This window comes from Anabrus simplex, chromosome 12 (genome assembly GCF_040414725.1).
Source record: "Anabrus simplex isolate iqAnaSimp1 chromosome 12, ASM4041472v1, whole genome shotgun sequence".
Taxonomy (NCBI): Eukaryota; Metazoa; Arthropoda; class Insecta; order Orthoptera; family Tettigoniidae; genus Anabrus; species Anabrus simplex.
This window is the reverse complement of record NC_090276.1, coordinates 65,222,874-65,237,893: the sequence shown is the minus strand read 5'-3', so window position 1 is coordinate 65,237,893 and position 15,020 is coordinate 65,222,874. Positions and strand designations below refer to the sequence as shown.

At 39.2% G+C, this 15,020-nt stretch overlaps 1 protein-coding gene across 2 annotated transcripts in view; it reads left to right on the top strand.

Moving 5' to 3' along the window:
- Window positions 1–15,020, top strand: part of rols (rolling pebbles) — a 385,580-nt gene that overhangs the window by 310,836 nt on the left and 59,724 nt on the right. For both annotated transcript variants that reach the window (XM_067156406.2, XM_067156407.2), the window contains exons 5-8: window positions 1,867–2,001; window positions 10,383–10,634; window positions 10,787–10,924; window positions 12,060–12,167. In XM_067156406.2, coding sequence (XP_067012507.2) covers window positions 1,867–2,001; window positions 10,383–10,634; window positions 10,787–10,924; window positions 12,060–12,167 — 633 coding nt within the window. The remainder of the gene's footprint in view (window positions 1–1,866; window positions 2,002–10,382; window positions 10,635–10,786; window positions 10,925–12,059; window positions 12,168–15,020) is intronic.

The window sequence follows — 15,020 nt, the reverse complement described above, 5'->3', positions numbered from 1 at the left end:
TGTAACTTGCTTCAGATTCAATAAATGAAGCTCTTGATAGGAATATTCCCTGTGAGCTATGCATAGTGTACAGCAGAGATTAATCTGGGTCTGTGTGTACAGCATAAATTAATATTAAAAAAAAAAAAAAACCTGTGTCATGTATATTCCACAGAGGGTCTTGACATGCCAAGTGCGGTGACCAACTCACCCAAACTTCCTAGGAACTCCTATTACAATTCATTTTTGTTTATCCCCTGACTTCCACGTCAATCTTTTATATCTCTTTTACAGCAGCTGTAATGGAATTTTTTCTGTTCACTCGAATACCACAGAAAAACCAAATACAGGCTGATTGTAAGCACATCCAATACCTTGTCATGTTTCCTTTCACTTTTGCAACATGTAGTCTTTTCGGCATTGAGTCTGCCAGTTTTTCCATATATTTCTTATCCATCTACACCCATAACTTCTTCAGTACCTCTTGTAGCTCCTTGATTTTTGGTGATTGTTTGTCTTGAACATGTATTTTATACAGGTATAAGTCAGTCAATGGACATTCAAGAACAGGTATTTGGTTGAAAGTGGACCACTTCTGCACCACCTTTATTCTGTGGGCAGGGACACCATCTTGCATGAAGTGGTGACACTGATTATTATGGTAAAAATTCAGGAAATGATCTTGCAAATCCTCAAGATATCTGCTTCCATCTGATGTATTTGAATACTGCAAAACTGCCCGTAAGTGCTTTCATTGGAAAATATTACCTTCTGCCAGTGCTCTGATATAGAGTGCTGATGTGCCCTGCAGAATTGTAGCCTTATCTTGTACATCACCTCAGCGAGATGCGTTTATTGGGCAGCATGTGAGCTGGAATTTTCTAATCTTTTCTGGAGCCAATGCTGAGTGGTCCGAGTTGACATCCTGGAGCAATCTTCAATTGTGCAGCAATAACCCATGGATTGGCCATCACTTCATGTTTTAAGATTATCTGTCCATATTGTACTTTTATTTTCCCCACCTGAGCCTACTTTTCTCTTTGATTTTATGGTAGGTAGCAGTCATATTGCTGCCTTTTTTTAGGTCATAAATAACCTTTTAAATCTGTAGCTACATGAATGATAGACATGCTTTGCTCTAACAACAAAGCATGAATCTTCTCTTCATTGAAAGTTTCTTTCACCCCATTAATGGTAGCGCTCAAAGATACAGAATGATGAGAAACACAAGAACAACAAATGAGTGAAATGAACGAAGAAGAAAAAAAATCTTGCTGACAGACAAAGGCCGCTATAACAGTAGTGTACTACAACCATGCAGTCAGCAATCACACGAGGGGAAACTCCACCTGCTTTGTTTTGCGCTGGATACACGAGGGAGAAGTTCACCCAAAATTCACTAAAGAATTCACACAAGTGAAGATTTCCATTGGGACCACTTTATTTCATTAACAATAAAGACCCAAAATTCAAATGATATATTATTCTGCCAAACACTTTTTACAACATCAGAGTTTAATGTAGAATAAACATACGCTTTAAAATCTTACCACAGTTGATCTGCAATTTCTATCAAGTATCAACAGTTTATTGCCCGTTGATAAACACTGAACTTTCTTCCAGACATTTGTGAACCATTGTAAAAAAAGAATGATCTTCATCAGCGCAAAAATTCTTTCACTGTAAGAACTTGAGCATGGGTTGCTTAGAATGAAGAATTTAAGGCCTGGCTTATCAATTTGTTTGTTTCTTATATCACTGAATATACTGATCCAACTTTGTTCTATGTATCCTAATTCTGTCACTCTGTGTAACACTTTTAACTATAAGAAATGTGAAACTCATATGAAGAAAGTTCATTTAAAACTGTTGGGTGTTCTCTTCCAGGCTGTCCCACCCCACCTCAGAATCGTCGCAGATTCTTTCTAAGTCCCAAATCCCTGCGTAGCCCATGGGGTCAACGTGTAATAGCAGCACCAAGGACTCCGGCTGACAGCATCGATAACCCTTCTGCACTCTCAGGTAAACTAACTATGGACAACTTTCTAAAATCATATATTGTTATTTCCCATAGATGTACTTGGAGTAGATTCCGTGAGGGATGCCCGAGGCTTTACAGCTGCCATTGACCTCATTTATTCTGTTAGTGTTAAATTGAGGTATGGTACATGAGTTTTTCACTTCACTGAAATATGTTTAAACATTCTCAACAAGAGCCTCCGTGGCTCAGGCAGCAGCGCGCCAGCCTATCACCGCTGGGTTCCGTGGTTCAAATCCCGGTCACTCCATGTGAGATTTGTGCTGGACAAAGCGGAGGCGGGACAGGTTTTTCTCCGGGTACTCCGGTTTTCCCTGTTATATTTCATTCCAGCAACACTCTCCAATATCATTTCATTTCATCTGTCATTCATTAATCATCGCCCCCGAGGAGTGCGACAGGCTTTGGCAGCCGGCACAATTCCTATCCTCGCCGCTGGATGGGGACTTCAGTCACTCCATTCCTGACCCAGTCGAATGACTGGAAACAGGCTATGGATTTTCATTTTCATTCTCAACAAATTGGGACTATTGCCACAACAAGCCCTCCCACTTGACTGTCTCAAGGTCTCTGGACAGCTGTTCAGTTAAAAATTAGGGGTTTGATGTTGGGGTTTAATATTAACAAATACAGTATTGAAGTTAATTTTCATTAACCCATCAGCAACGGGAAATAATTGAGTGCTGCTTTACCCAGCGGACAGGTGATTCAGATGTAAGTACTAAGAAAATGCAGCAATCTCTTTAAAAATTCATTGTTACAACAGTTTAACTCAGATTATTTTCAAGTGTTTACATTAGAGACCCAAAATAATGTAGTTCAGTGTTCTCTCCAGGACCTTTCTAATGGGCGCACTGCAGAGTCGTTTTCACTGACCGCCTGGCTATCATAACCTGGATGTGTGCTAGTTGCATATTTCAAGTTGCTTTACGTTGCACTGACGCAGATAGGTCTTATGGTGACAACAGAATAGGAAAGTGCTAGGACTGGTAATGAAGCAGCCGTGGCCTTAATTAAGGTACAGCCCCAGCATTTACCTGGTGTGAAAATCGGAAACCAACCATCTTCAGGGCTGCTGACAGTGGGGTTCGAACCCACTATCTCCCGAATGCAAGCTCACAGCTGCGCGCTCCTAACTGCACGGCCAACTCGCTCAGTTAACGTAATATTAATACATATTTGAGTCATTGTGTGTTCCAAATTAAAATGTAAATACTGTGAAACTGTGCGTTTAAATGAAAAATCTTCATTATTGTCAGCATAATGGCGCGAGTTACATCAGAGTTTAAATGTCTGCATTGGTGTGGAATTGCATGCAAGCACTTGATTCCACGGGGCGTAACAAATCTGTCTGACTCTCCACAGCAACCGAGTGATTATGAACGAGCATTAGAACACTAGAAGTTCAGAATACTCTGTTATGTCTTCTTGGTGATAACACTAAAATAATTCATTTTTCAGTTAATGTTTACCTGTCTAATATTATTGTTAATGGTCTGAAGGGAATAAGTTGAAATTTTATCGTATTTATTTTTTACATAGTATTCCCTGCCTGGCTACTCATTCCTGCCACCCAGCTGACAAGCATTTCTGGGGAGAACACTGTAGTTTACATTCATTAATTTTATATTTATCTTATAGTGTAGTAATGGAGAAGAGACCTTCCACATTTTGTATGGAATGAAAGTGACATTCTTGTATTTGCCTGGGTTGTTTCACAATGCAATTAAAACTAGGCCATCGTTGCTTAGGGAACTTTAGAGCAGAAGAACCAGGAACAATAGTTCAAAGATTCATTTAGCACAAGTCCCAGGTTAATGGGACGATTAATTCACGAGAAAGAGGGCGTATCAATTTGGCTTGTTTTGTCGTCCATTACTTGGCCATGCTTACCACGTCCTCCCATTCCTCAGTGTTATGCGTCCACTCTCACTTCCCTCAGTTCAGTCTGGTGTAGTGCTGTTATTGTCCGATTTATGAAAACTAAATTACCTACTTCTCTTTCATTCAAACTGCACCGTGCCATTCAAGCAGGCAGGCCATGTAACAAAGAAGTGCTTGTTCCCTACTCACATGTCAGTGCTTGTCCTACATCAGATATTAGAGATTTACTTCTTTGCCTGAAGCCCTAAGTGAACTTTAAGACATCATATCATGACAAGAAGATCATAACCATAATTTTTGTTATTATATGTAATCTGTTTAATTCTTATTTGGTTGAAGATGGCTACTAAGTAGCTGAAACTAGCCCCAAGATTTATATAATATCATTTACTTCATATATTGTACTGTCTTGTCAATTTATTCTTACTGTCAGGAGAACCATGTGAAATTGAACTAACATGCACCAGAGTTGGCCTGAAGCCTGCCATTCATGAAATTCTGTGTTCTGTTATATTGTCAATCCTTGTACAAGAATCAGAAAACACCATTTATTCCATTAGCTTAGGTTGCCAGAGTCATCATTTATCACATCTATAAGCAAACATGGAATACAAGTGAGAGATCCCTTGCCTTCATAGCCAGTTGATGTGTTTGTTTAAGGAATTACTATGTAATATTTACAATTCTAAGTATCTACTTGTTTACATTATTACTTGCACAACTTCTGCTGTGAATAGAATATGAGAAGCCATTAGCATGAACAGGCATAGGCACCAATTTCATTTACAAGGCAGAAATACGTTTGTTCCTTGCAGTTCAGAATCTGTTTGGTAAATTTCTTGATATCAATATGATAGTCCATTGGCATGTTGACATAGGAAGCTGCTCTTCTTCCAGACAATATAAAAGAACTAAAAATTTGTGTTTATTACTGGGTACTGAATTCTTGTAGTATTAGTTTTCAGATCCAAAATTTCCTAGATACTTTTCCAATGTAGGTTTGTTTGTCAGAGGGAACTGCACTTTTGGATGCAAAACTGCATCCGATTCTAATCTATCATCTTCATGGAACAGTTGCAGTCAACAGTGGGAAGCAATATTGATAGGCTCCATTTTGCCACTTCTGTCATACTTCAGGATGGTCATTCTCATTAAAATATTTGCTGTTTAAGACTTCCCACATGATATTTACCTTTTCTGTAAATCACTTTTTGTGTCTAAATGATTGACAGGAAAAGTTAAAAATCATGTGTGGTGTCTAAAAGTATATTCTCGTTTATTGACACTGGTAACACAGATAGGTCTTATGGCAATGATGGGATAAGAAAGGCCTAGGGGTGTGAAGGAAGCGGTCGTGGCTTTAATTAAGGTACAGCCCTGTTAATAACGGTTGCAGATCTCTTCATATGGTTATAAAGGTATTTAAGGGATGTAAAGGAGAGGGCATGTAAGTTGCTAGTAGGTACCTCCCTCCTCTTAAGAGTCTAGTTCCAGTCTTTGGGACTCTCACCAGGATTACTTGACACAAGCACTGAAAGAGATCCAAAAGCAAACAGCACGATTTGTTCTTGGTTATTTCCAGCAAAGGAGTAGTGTGGTGAAGATGTTACGTGGCACTCTACCCTACTTCAGAGTGGGGTGGGTCTAATCATTCGAATCGGCCCTGTGATTGTGGGGCAGCAAACCTGCCTCTTACGTGGAGGCCCAGGGTTAGACTGCTGGCCAGGCCAGGGACTTTTTTACATTGATCATAGGGTTGGTTCAAGGTTTACTTAGCCTCTGTGAGAACAATAACTGAAGAACCATCATGCAGTGAGATAGCAACCCCTGTCTATGAAGCTAAGGGTAATGGCAGAGAGGATTCATTGTTCGATAACATGTCACCTTGTAATCTGCTGAGCAGCGGTTGCTTGGTAAACTAAGGTCTATCAGGGCTGTAGCGCTATCAGCAAAGGTTCATACCTTGTTATTCTACACCAAAGCTGCCCTGGTTCAAATCTTCGCGAATGTATACCCAGACATCTTGCAGCCGTTATCAAAATACCATTTCACATAAAACTAGCTTGCCTCCTTGTCATTTTTGTAAACAGTAGAACCTCTGTTATCCGAAACACTTTTAATCAAAATGAGCAAAAAATTATATTTTTTACTAAAACAGATTAAAGAAACATCGTCTGTTATGTTATGACAAAGTGGATGAGTAACAGAATACGTGGATTCTGACCTTGACTGCACGGCTAGAACATGATGTGAAAATAAAAACATTGAAAAGAAACTAGGATACCTTTTCAAAAGAATTAGTACATAGTGTATAGTTATAGTATATGCACTCTAGGACATCAGTTTATTTTTGTACAGTAGTTTGTGTTTATAAAATACTTTGTTAAAATTGTATGGGTATTGTTGTTATTTATCTTCACCTAAAAGGTCAACAAACATTTCTTAATCTCTAAAAATTATATTTTAATTATTACCCAAAATGTTTGTTAAGTGAAACCATCTTGCCGCCCTTTGTTCCGGTTAACAGAGGTTCTACTGTACTAAGAAAATGTTGGAATCAGTCTGATCTTTTTAAACTCTTCTTATAAATAATCACGTTATTTATTACTGGACGCAGAATCTACACGCTATCAGAAAGGAGACAGAGCTAAGATTGCCTATAAGTAAGAGAAATGTTTTAAAACTTTAGTTTAGGTAGTTGTATTTGTTTTCAGCATCGATGACCACATCCACCGAGGGCCGCTATTGGCCTAGTTATGTTCTGAGCAAGATAAAATCCTTGTGGTCAACAGGAGGAAGCAGTGCTGGACTCAACCAACTTGCAGGCAATGACTGCATGGAGTGCTGTATTGTATTGTGTTGTGTTTGCTCTCTCTTGAAGGTTTCTTCTGTTAGCACCAGTGAGATCACAGTGTGCATGTGTTACTAACACAAACAAGTTAACATGGTAGCATTTATGATTTATCATTCGTTGAAAATTCATACGTGTACATTACCAACATTTATCAAAAAGTATTTTATATAAAGATAGGAACATGAAAAGGAATTTCAAATTTTTATTTTTATAACTGTTAGCTCTTCATTCTGCCAAAACTAAATTGAGTAAATAAACGTATACACTATATGAAAGAGAAAACATATGGCAACAGTACAATGAGTGGCCAAAAGTCATGGGAAGACACTGAATGAGATGTTAATTACGAGTTGCTCCTCCGTGAGGCCTCAAAACGGCAGCAGTATGGCAAGGTATCAAATCTACAAGGTGTTGGAATCGTTCTGGAGGGATCTGGACCCGCACATCTTGCACTGCTACCGACAATTGGTCTTGTGCAGTTGGTGCTGGGTTCATGGAGCGTATACCAACATAGACAGCATCCCATTAATGCTCAACTGGATTAAGATCGTAACTTCAATGGAGTGCGTGCCATCACAGAGCGGTGACATGGCATCTCCATCAAGATACTCTAGGGAGGGATGCAGATGGTCTGAAAGAATGTCCACATAATGTGCACCTGTCAGTGCTCCCTGCAGCCGGACAATGGGGCCTAACTGCGACCCAGAAAAGAAGTGAGCCATCTCCCGCCTGGACACAACCTTGTTGACATGCAGGATCCATAGCTTCATGGGGCATACACCACACTCTCACGCACCCATTAGCTCGGTACAACTGGAACCGGGATTCATCGGACCATACCACATGCCACTACTGTTCCATGGTCCATTATTCGTGGGCCCATGCATGTCGTTGTGCTCTGTGTCGAGGTGTCAATAAAGGGACACGAGTTGGTCGTTGAAGCCTATGCGGTGCAGTTACCTCCTTACAGTCCTGGTAGAAATGGGTTTCTGACTCCCAACATTGAACTGGGCAGTGATCTGACTCACAGTAGCCCGTTGAGCGCCCAGTATAGTTCTGTGGAGGCAACGTGATGTCCGTTCGTTAAACACCTGTGGTCTTCCTGTGCGATGGTTTATGCGGGTGGTGACATTCTCTTTGCGATATTGAAGATCCACCCTCGACACTGTTGACCTTGGAAACCCAAATTAGCGTGTAATCTCTGCAATGCTATGACCCGTGCGCTGATGATCACCCCATGTTCAAAGTCGGTTAACTTGCGACACGTTGCCATCTTCACGACACTGGTGTCTGTAACAGACTGCTCAGCTATGCCGCAACTAGCCATAACGCTCAGTGGTCATACACGGCACATTTTCTAATGGGACACCCCTTCCCGTGACTTTTAGCCACTCAGTGTATTACACGTGCAAAAGAATGTAATTCTGTTACCGGTAACATATGTTTCCTCTTTGTTTACTCAATTTAGTTTCGGTAGACTGAAGAGCCTAACAGTTATAAATTCGCTTAACACATTAAAATTACAAAAGAAAGAAATTTGAAACCTGAAAATAAAAATTTAGAATCGTTAAATCCATATCGTAACATCAAAATTAAACTAGGTTAAATATACGGCAACTAAAGTCAGGTTGAGGTCCCTATGAGGTCATGGATCAAAGGATATTTGTGGCCGAAACTTCAACCAAAGAATAATTTAGTTAATACCTACTAGTGGACCCGTGCTTCTCCGCAGCATTCCTTACAAATAGGTCAGACAACTCGTCTTGATATGCCTGTCACAATCGTGTAGTTTTGCCTGCCCTTTTCAATAGTTTTATGAATATTTAATACCGGTACATAATAACTAATTCATTCTTAATTTAGTTTATAACACTTCCTTCCGTGCAATATTCTCTGTGCTGTGGCCCTATCTGAATTGAATACAATCTTGCCCACCAAGACAGTGCGACATACAATTGGCCGTGCCTGAATACTGGTTCGGGAAGAGAGACAACGCAAAGAGAAGACAAAACAAAACAAAAATATTCTTCATTTTATCATTTCCTTCTGATTCAGATTATTTTGCTTTTATAATAATCCTACTTTACAAGTTAGGTAAGATACTCACTGTCTTTATTTTTCCTTTCTAGCTTGACTATGTTGCCCGTTTCTTATTTTGATTATTTTTCATGAAGTTTGTTTGTTCATTTATGCTAGATAATATTACTAATACTTATCTGCAGTATTGCTATAGAATGACTTGAGCTTGATCTTTGACATAACTGCAATTTTAATCTCATTCAATTACAACTGAACAAATTTCTATGTTTTCAAGCTTGACCAGTATCATTCTTGTTTAAATGTCTTGTGGACAGCTTCTGTTAACACAAGGCTGTATACAGAGTCACATGAGTCAGGTGATGTAGGGTGCAACCCCCAATGCTACTAGAAGTTCAGCACAATCTAGTTAAAGCTCATTCAAAAACACTTTGAGAGTATGAATTTTATAGCTCTAGTTTTAACAACAAATTGGAGTGCACTTCATAAATTCTTATGTCATGATCTCATTCAGGAATTTCTTTATAACATTTTCTTGTTATGATATGCTCCTGAGGTTTTATACTCTGACACGTACGGTTCCAGTTTATATTGCTTGTACTTGTATTAATAACATGCATGGCAGATGGTTTGTTTGTTTGTTTGTTTTTTGTTTTGTTTTTGCCCTGTGGTACTTGAAACTATCAGTATTCATACATAATATTTTGTTTTTATGAAAATGATTTATATTGGTTAATTGAATAGTTAGTATTATTATTTTAGAATAATTTCTAAAAACATTTTTCAAAATATGCTATAATGATGTTATTAAAAAACTGATGTATTGTTTGGTTCATGGAAAATTATTCAGTGGGCCAAATATGTCATCAATGTGTATGTATGTTGAGTCCTCAGCCCTAAGGCTGGTTGGATCCTCAACAGCTCTGCCATCAGCTGTCATAGATGGCCTAGGCATCACTGAAGAGGCGTACTAGGGAAATGAGGAGTGAGGTAGTTTCCCGTTGCTTTCCTCACCGAGCCAGACTTGCTATTACATATCAGACTGCCAAGCCCACTGAAATGCATGCACCGTCTGACCCTATGAGCAACATTTTCACACCATTCATAGCAGGGACTGGCTGCATAAGGAATGGCATTACTAGCATCACTCATACCTCAGTCACTTCCATATTGTCAAAGCCAAGGATAAGACAGAGACAGATCAATGAAAGTAACAAAATTGCTCTAGCCTATACCAGAAGACATAGTGCACTGCAAACACTAGGTCCTGCCAGCAAAGGCATATGTCATGAATAACAAAATATATTTTAGAAAATCATATTTCAGGTTGATGTTGATTACAATTTTCACAAGGCCCTAATGGGTTGTTTCACCAAAGGATTTTTAAACAAATTTATCTATTTTTTTTAGTTAGCTAGACCTCTCTAGAACTGTGTGTTTCACATCTCTGTATTTATAACCTACTTTAGTGTTCCTTTAGATAGTATACTTGTATTGATATCAAGAGTTGCATGTGTGTGCGCGTGCGCACAAGCCTGCATCTTTAATGACTGTAGACTCATCGTGTATTTTGTACGGTTATTTTTACAGATGATGAAGGTGGAACGATCAAGCCGGTGTCTCACGGGAAGAAATCGTCCCAGAACGATCTCTACATGCGGCTGGGACTTTTGCTGGGGGATAATGCTCGAAGGGCTGCTAGAACTGCCCAGTCACCACCTCGACGGCCAGGGTCAGTTGCCAATCGTAGCTCTCACAGCCATGATTCGTATTCGTCTCTTGCCAGCCTGGAAGCTCATACGCTGGCCTCGTCCAATACTAGCCCAGTCTCAACTCTTACAGGTAATGATTAACTTTCTAGAGCCCTCTTTCAGTGCTAACAAATGAATGTTTAATAACAACAAAATGTAAGAATGGATGTATAAGTTAATGATCTTTTCTTTCCTTCTCCAAAAAAAAAGTCATAATTACTAACTTTCAATTTCTTCCTGAAGGTTCCTCAGAAGCAGATGTACACAGCCATTCTCGGACGATGAAAGATCCGTCGTCTGACAGCATTACATCTCTCATGTCGGTGTCCGGTCAAAGTAATTGTTCCTCCAGTCCCGTAAGCCGCCGACATTCAGTCACAAGTGAGTATTGTTACTTTGTAAAGAAAGTCACTTGGAATAATATAAACAGGTTAATTTCATTTCTTTCTCCCTGGGAGGTTACATGAGATGTCCATTATCATAAGTGATTACCACAGTGAATTAGCTACTGTCTTTCAGTCTGGATGACTATAGTTCAAATCCTGGTGGATCCTAAGTTGGAATTTTCAGTTTTAACAAGGATGATCATGTCATCAGAACGGCACGTAGTCTTAACCCTAGAACTTCAAAGAGGTGGAGGAGGGCTTTTGAACCCTCTTATAGCTACAGTGAATGGTAGGACGAAGAATCATGTGAGAGTAGCATTATCAACAGCAAATCCCCTTGAAACTCACTGTACTAAATTGATCCTTAAATATGGAATAGCCGATAGAAGGTCTGTAATGACTGTAGCACTTCAGACTGACATTTGCCCTCGTTGTAGTACATATCCTATTAAAGCTGGTCCTATTACCAGGAATAAGATTACTACACCTGTTGACCAAGTGTGTGCATAGTTATATAAGAACCATAATACTCGTATATACCTCAACCCACATGCAGATAAAGACAGATGAAGTAAAAGGATGCTCCACTTGCATGTAAGGTTCATAGAAGTCACCCGTAGTTAACATCATGATAAATATGAGCTACACTAGAGAAAGCTAAATCTACATTTGCAGTGTAATGTATAGCCAGGAATAGGCTGGTAGCAATTTGAATTACTAAGCATAGACCAAATAGGGATCTGAAGTTTCACGTAACTTTCTTCCTCATAAAGAATTTCATTGAAGAACTTCAAAAATGTGATACCTGCCTTGAAAAAGATTCTTCAGCATAATTTCTGTGTATCATTTTGTGAAATTTACGACATTTTTGTTAATTGAACTAATTATATACTAAAACATTTTCTTAATATCATAGACTGTTTTAAATGCATAATACCCTTTTTGTTCATATTTCCATCTTTAAAACTTTAATGTGGTTTCAATGTACTGTTTTTTGAGTTCATGATACAACCAAACCAAAAATGAGCCAGAGCGGCTTCAGTACCCTCAGAAATAACTTTGATAAGTTTGAGATAGTTACTGTTACTCCAGATTAATAATTGTAATAATAATGATGTCTGTCTGTCCAGCCTCACAACCTGGCCAGGTCGAGGAGCTGAACGTGTTCAAGAATAGAAGAACGTCCATCCGAAGATCAGCCAGAGCGGGGTCTGTGAAGGGGCCTATCGATCCAAAAGGTATCCTATTAATATTATAATCAGTGATGTCTTGGAAGGAAATGGGAAGGGAATAAATACAAAGAATAAACACAATGGCAGATCAGAGAGAGAACAAGAGAAAGGAACATCATTATACAGTGTATACATTATTTATATTTATTTAATTTTCTTGTATTCATATATTTACAACATGCTGACAAGTTGTCATATTTTGGGTAAATTCCTGTTTCACATTAAGTTTCTGAGATTTCTGCAGTAAAAAAATCGGTATCATTTTATACAAGGGGTGCTTATATGAGACCAATGCCATGTAAACTTTTAATTCCAAGACATCAATCAAATCATGCCCCCCCCCCAACCTCGTTATAGTAACCATTAAGTGAGATGCACATGTACCATCTCGCCATCAACTTTTGGAAGACGTCCTCAAATCCATTTTTGAAAGATGCTTCAAAATCGCCTCTAAAGGGGAACGAGGGGGTGGCGGGTGGAGACACCATAGAGATGCCTTTCTTGACAAAGAAAGTTGTAACAGATGTTGCCATATTCAAATGGTCCTTTAAATGGTATAAGCATTAATCACAGATATGTTCAGCATTTTTGTGAGTTCTCTAACAGTCACACGAGAGCCCTCGGTCACAAATACAGCCGTAATATTGATTTGATAATGATCTCTGTAAGGATGGTGATGGGGGCCCTCTCCCCTTCTAACAACTCACAACATTCTTTTCAAATTTCAAAAGCTTTATGCCAGTGTAAACATGCAGCATGAGACATTGTAGACTCACCATAAGCTCTACAAGATCTTGAACCACTAGCATTGATACACTGAGTTTATCACATTGCTTGGCCAGCAGCACACCCAGCTTATCTGTCTCCCATTGACTCATCGCTCCCTGCCCGACTCGTTGACTGAACGGTCAGCGTACTGGCCTTCGGTTCAGAGGGTTCCGGGTTCGATTCCCGGCCGGGGCGGGGATTTTAACCTTAATTGGTTAATTCCAATGGCACGGGGGCTGGGTGTATGTGTTTTCTTCATCATCATTTCATCCTCATCACGACGCGCAGGTTGCCTCCGGGAGTCAAATAGAAAGACTTGCACCTGGTGAGCCAAACCCGTCCTGGGATATCCCGGCACTAAAAGCCATACGACATTTCATTTCATCGCTCCCTGCTCTGCGGCATAAGAATAAGGACAGCACTTCTCTCACTATATCCATGCATGATATGAGAAAAGAATTAAGAAAATAAGCTCGTACCTTATGAAGGAGATGTTGGAAATGTTCTCCTCCTGCATTCACACATTTCTGGCATCATCTTAGGAAACTCCGATTGACACGTGCAAGTTCATCTTCCGTAATTGAGGCTATTTCACTTCAGATATGTTCTTTCAGTTCATCCAACGTGTGAGGGTTTCTTGCATACACTTTATTTTTTAAGCTCTCCCATAAATAAAAGTCACAAATAGTTAAACCTTGTATGGTTTCGATTTTAACATTTTTGTAGCCCGCCATGCTGAACTCTTCGAAACCCCAGCTTTTTGTCCAAGTCATTTTAGGGATTTTGTAGACGTATATTCTAATCTTTCTGTGATTTCATTTACTTTTTCCTCATTAAGTACACGTTTTTGAACACTTCGCTTCTTATCGAGTAAAGTACCAGTTCCTCTGAATTGGTTTATGAGTTTCCGCACAGTCTCTTTATGTGGAGGGCGTACACCTGGAAACTGTGTTACAAATCACCTAATGACTTGCCTGCAAGACTCGGTTTTCACATAACTAACGTACATAAATACTATTTCCTCTACCATGTACACACGTGGAGGTAATGAGAATTAAACCCCGAAGTAACACTCCACAACTCGAGAACAGTTGGAGCGACAGGTCAATGCTTAATGCACGTTCTAAGCACGGACCTGAACTGCGAAGTGTGGCCGTTCTCGTGCTGTCACTGTACTGAGTAATGGGATAGGTAGAGTTTCATGAGATAGAGTTTCATGTGGTGTGCTGGTATGTTCTGTTCATGTGTACAGTATTTCCTGTGATTAACCCTAGAACTGGCAATCTTAAATCTTGTGGTGGCAGCCATATTTAGTAGCTTTTACCTGTCTAAATAACCATAATTGGTTAATTCCACTGGTACGGGGGCTGGGTGTATGTGTCGTCTTCATCATCATTTCATCCTCATCACGACGTGCAGGTCGCCAACGGGCGTCAAATCAAAAGACCTGTATCTGGCGAGCGGAACATGTCCTTGGGCACTCCTGGTACTAAAAGCCATACGCCATTTCATTATTTTTCTTTTTTTACCTGTCTAAATACAATACAAAATATCCACAAGGTATAAAATAAATCTATGAAATTTTATATATCTACATTATAATGATTGTCGTGTTGACACAAAATTGCATAAATATTTTGACTAGAAAAATGTACTATCTGTTCAAAAATAGGAATTCCAAAATTCAAATTACTAATGTAATTTTGATCTTATGTACACAAAACTGAAACATATCACAAACAAACTGAGACATAAAAATTGTCGTAATGAACCCGTAATGCAGTAGCAAAAGTTTCATCACCCAGAGATATTCTTCGAAATATTTGGGAAACTGTATTGGTATGCCTTAGACCAGGGATGGTGAACCTTTTCCAACTAGTGTGCCATTTTAAGTCTGGTTTATTATTCTCAACTATCTACTGTGCCACTTGTTTTTTTTGTCTGTAATGGCCACATCCATCACCATCACCGACTTCCATCCCTAATTCCAAATGATGTTTCATAATACGCTGTATACATATATGTACATTGTAAAATAATACATTTGATTGCATGTTTTGTGGTCGTATTCTGCCAATACCGCAAAAATAC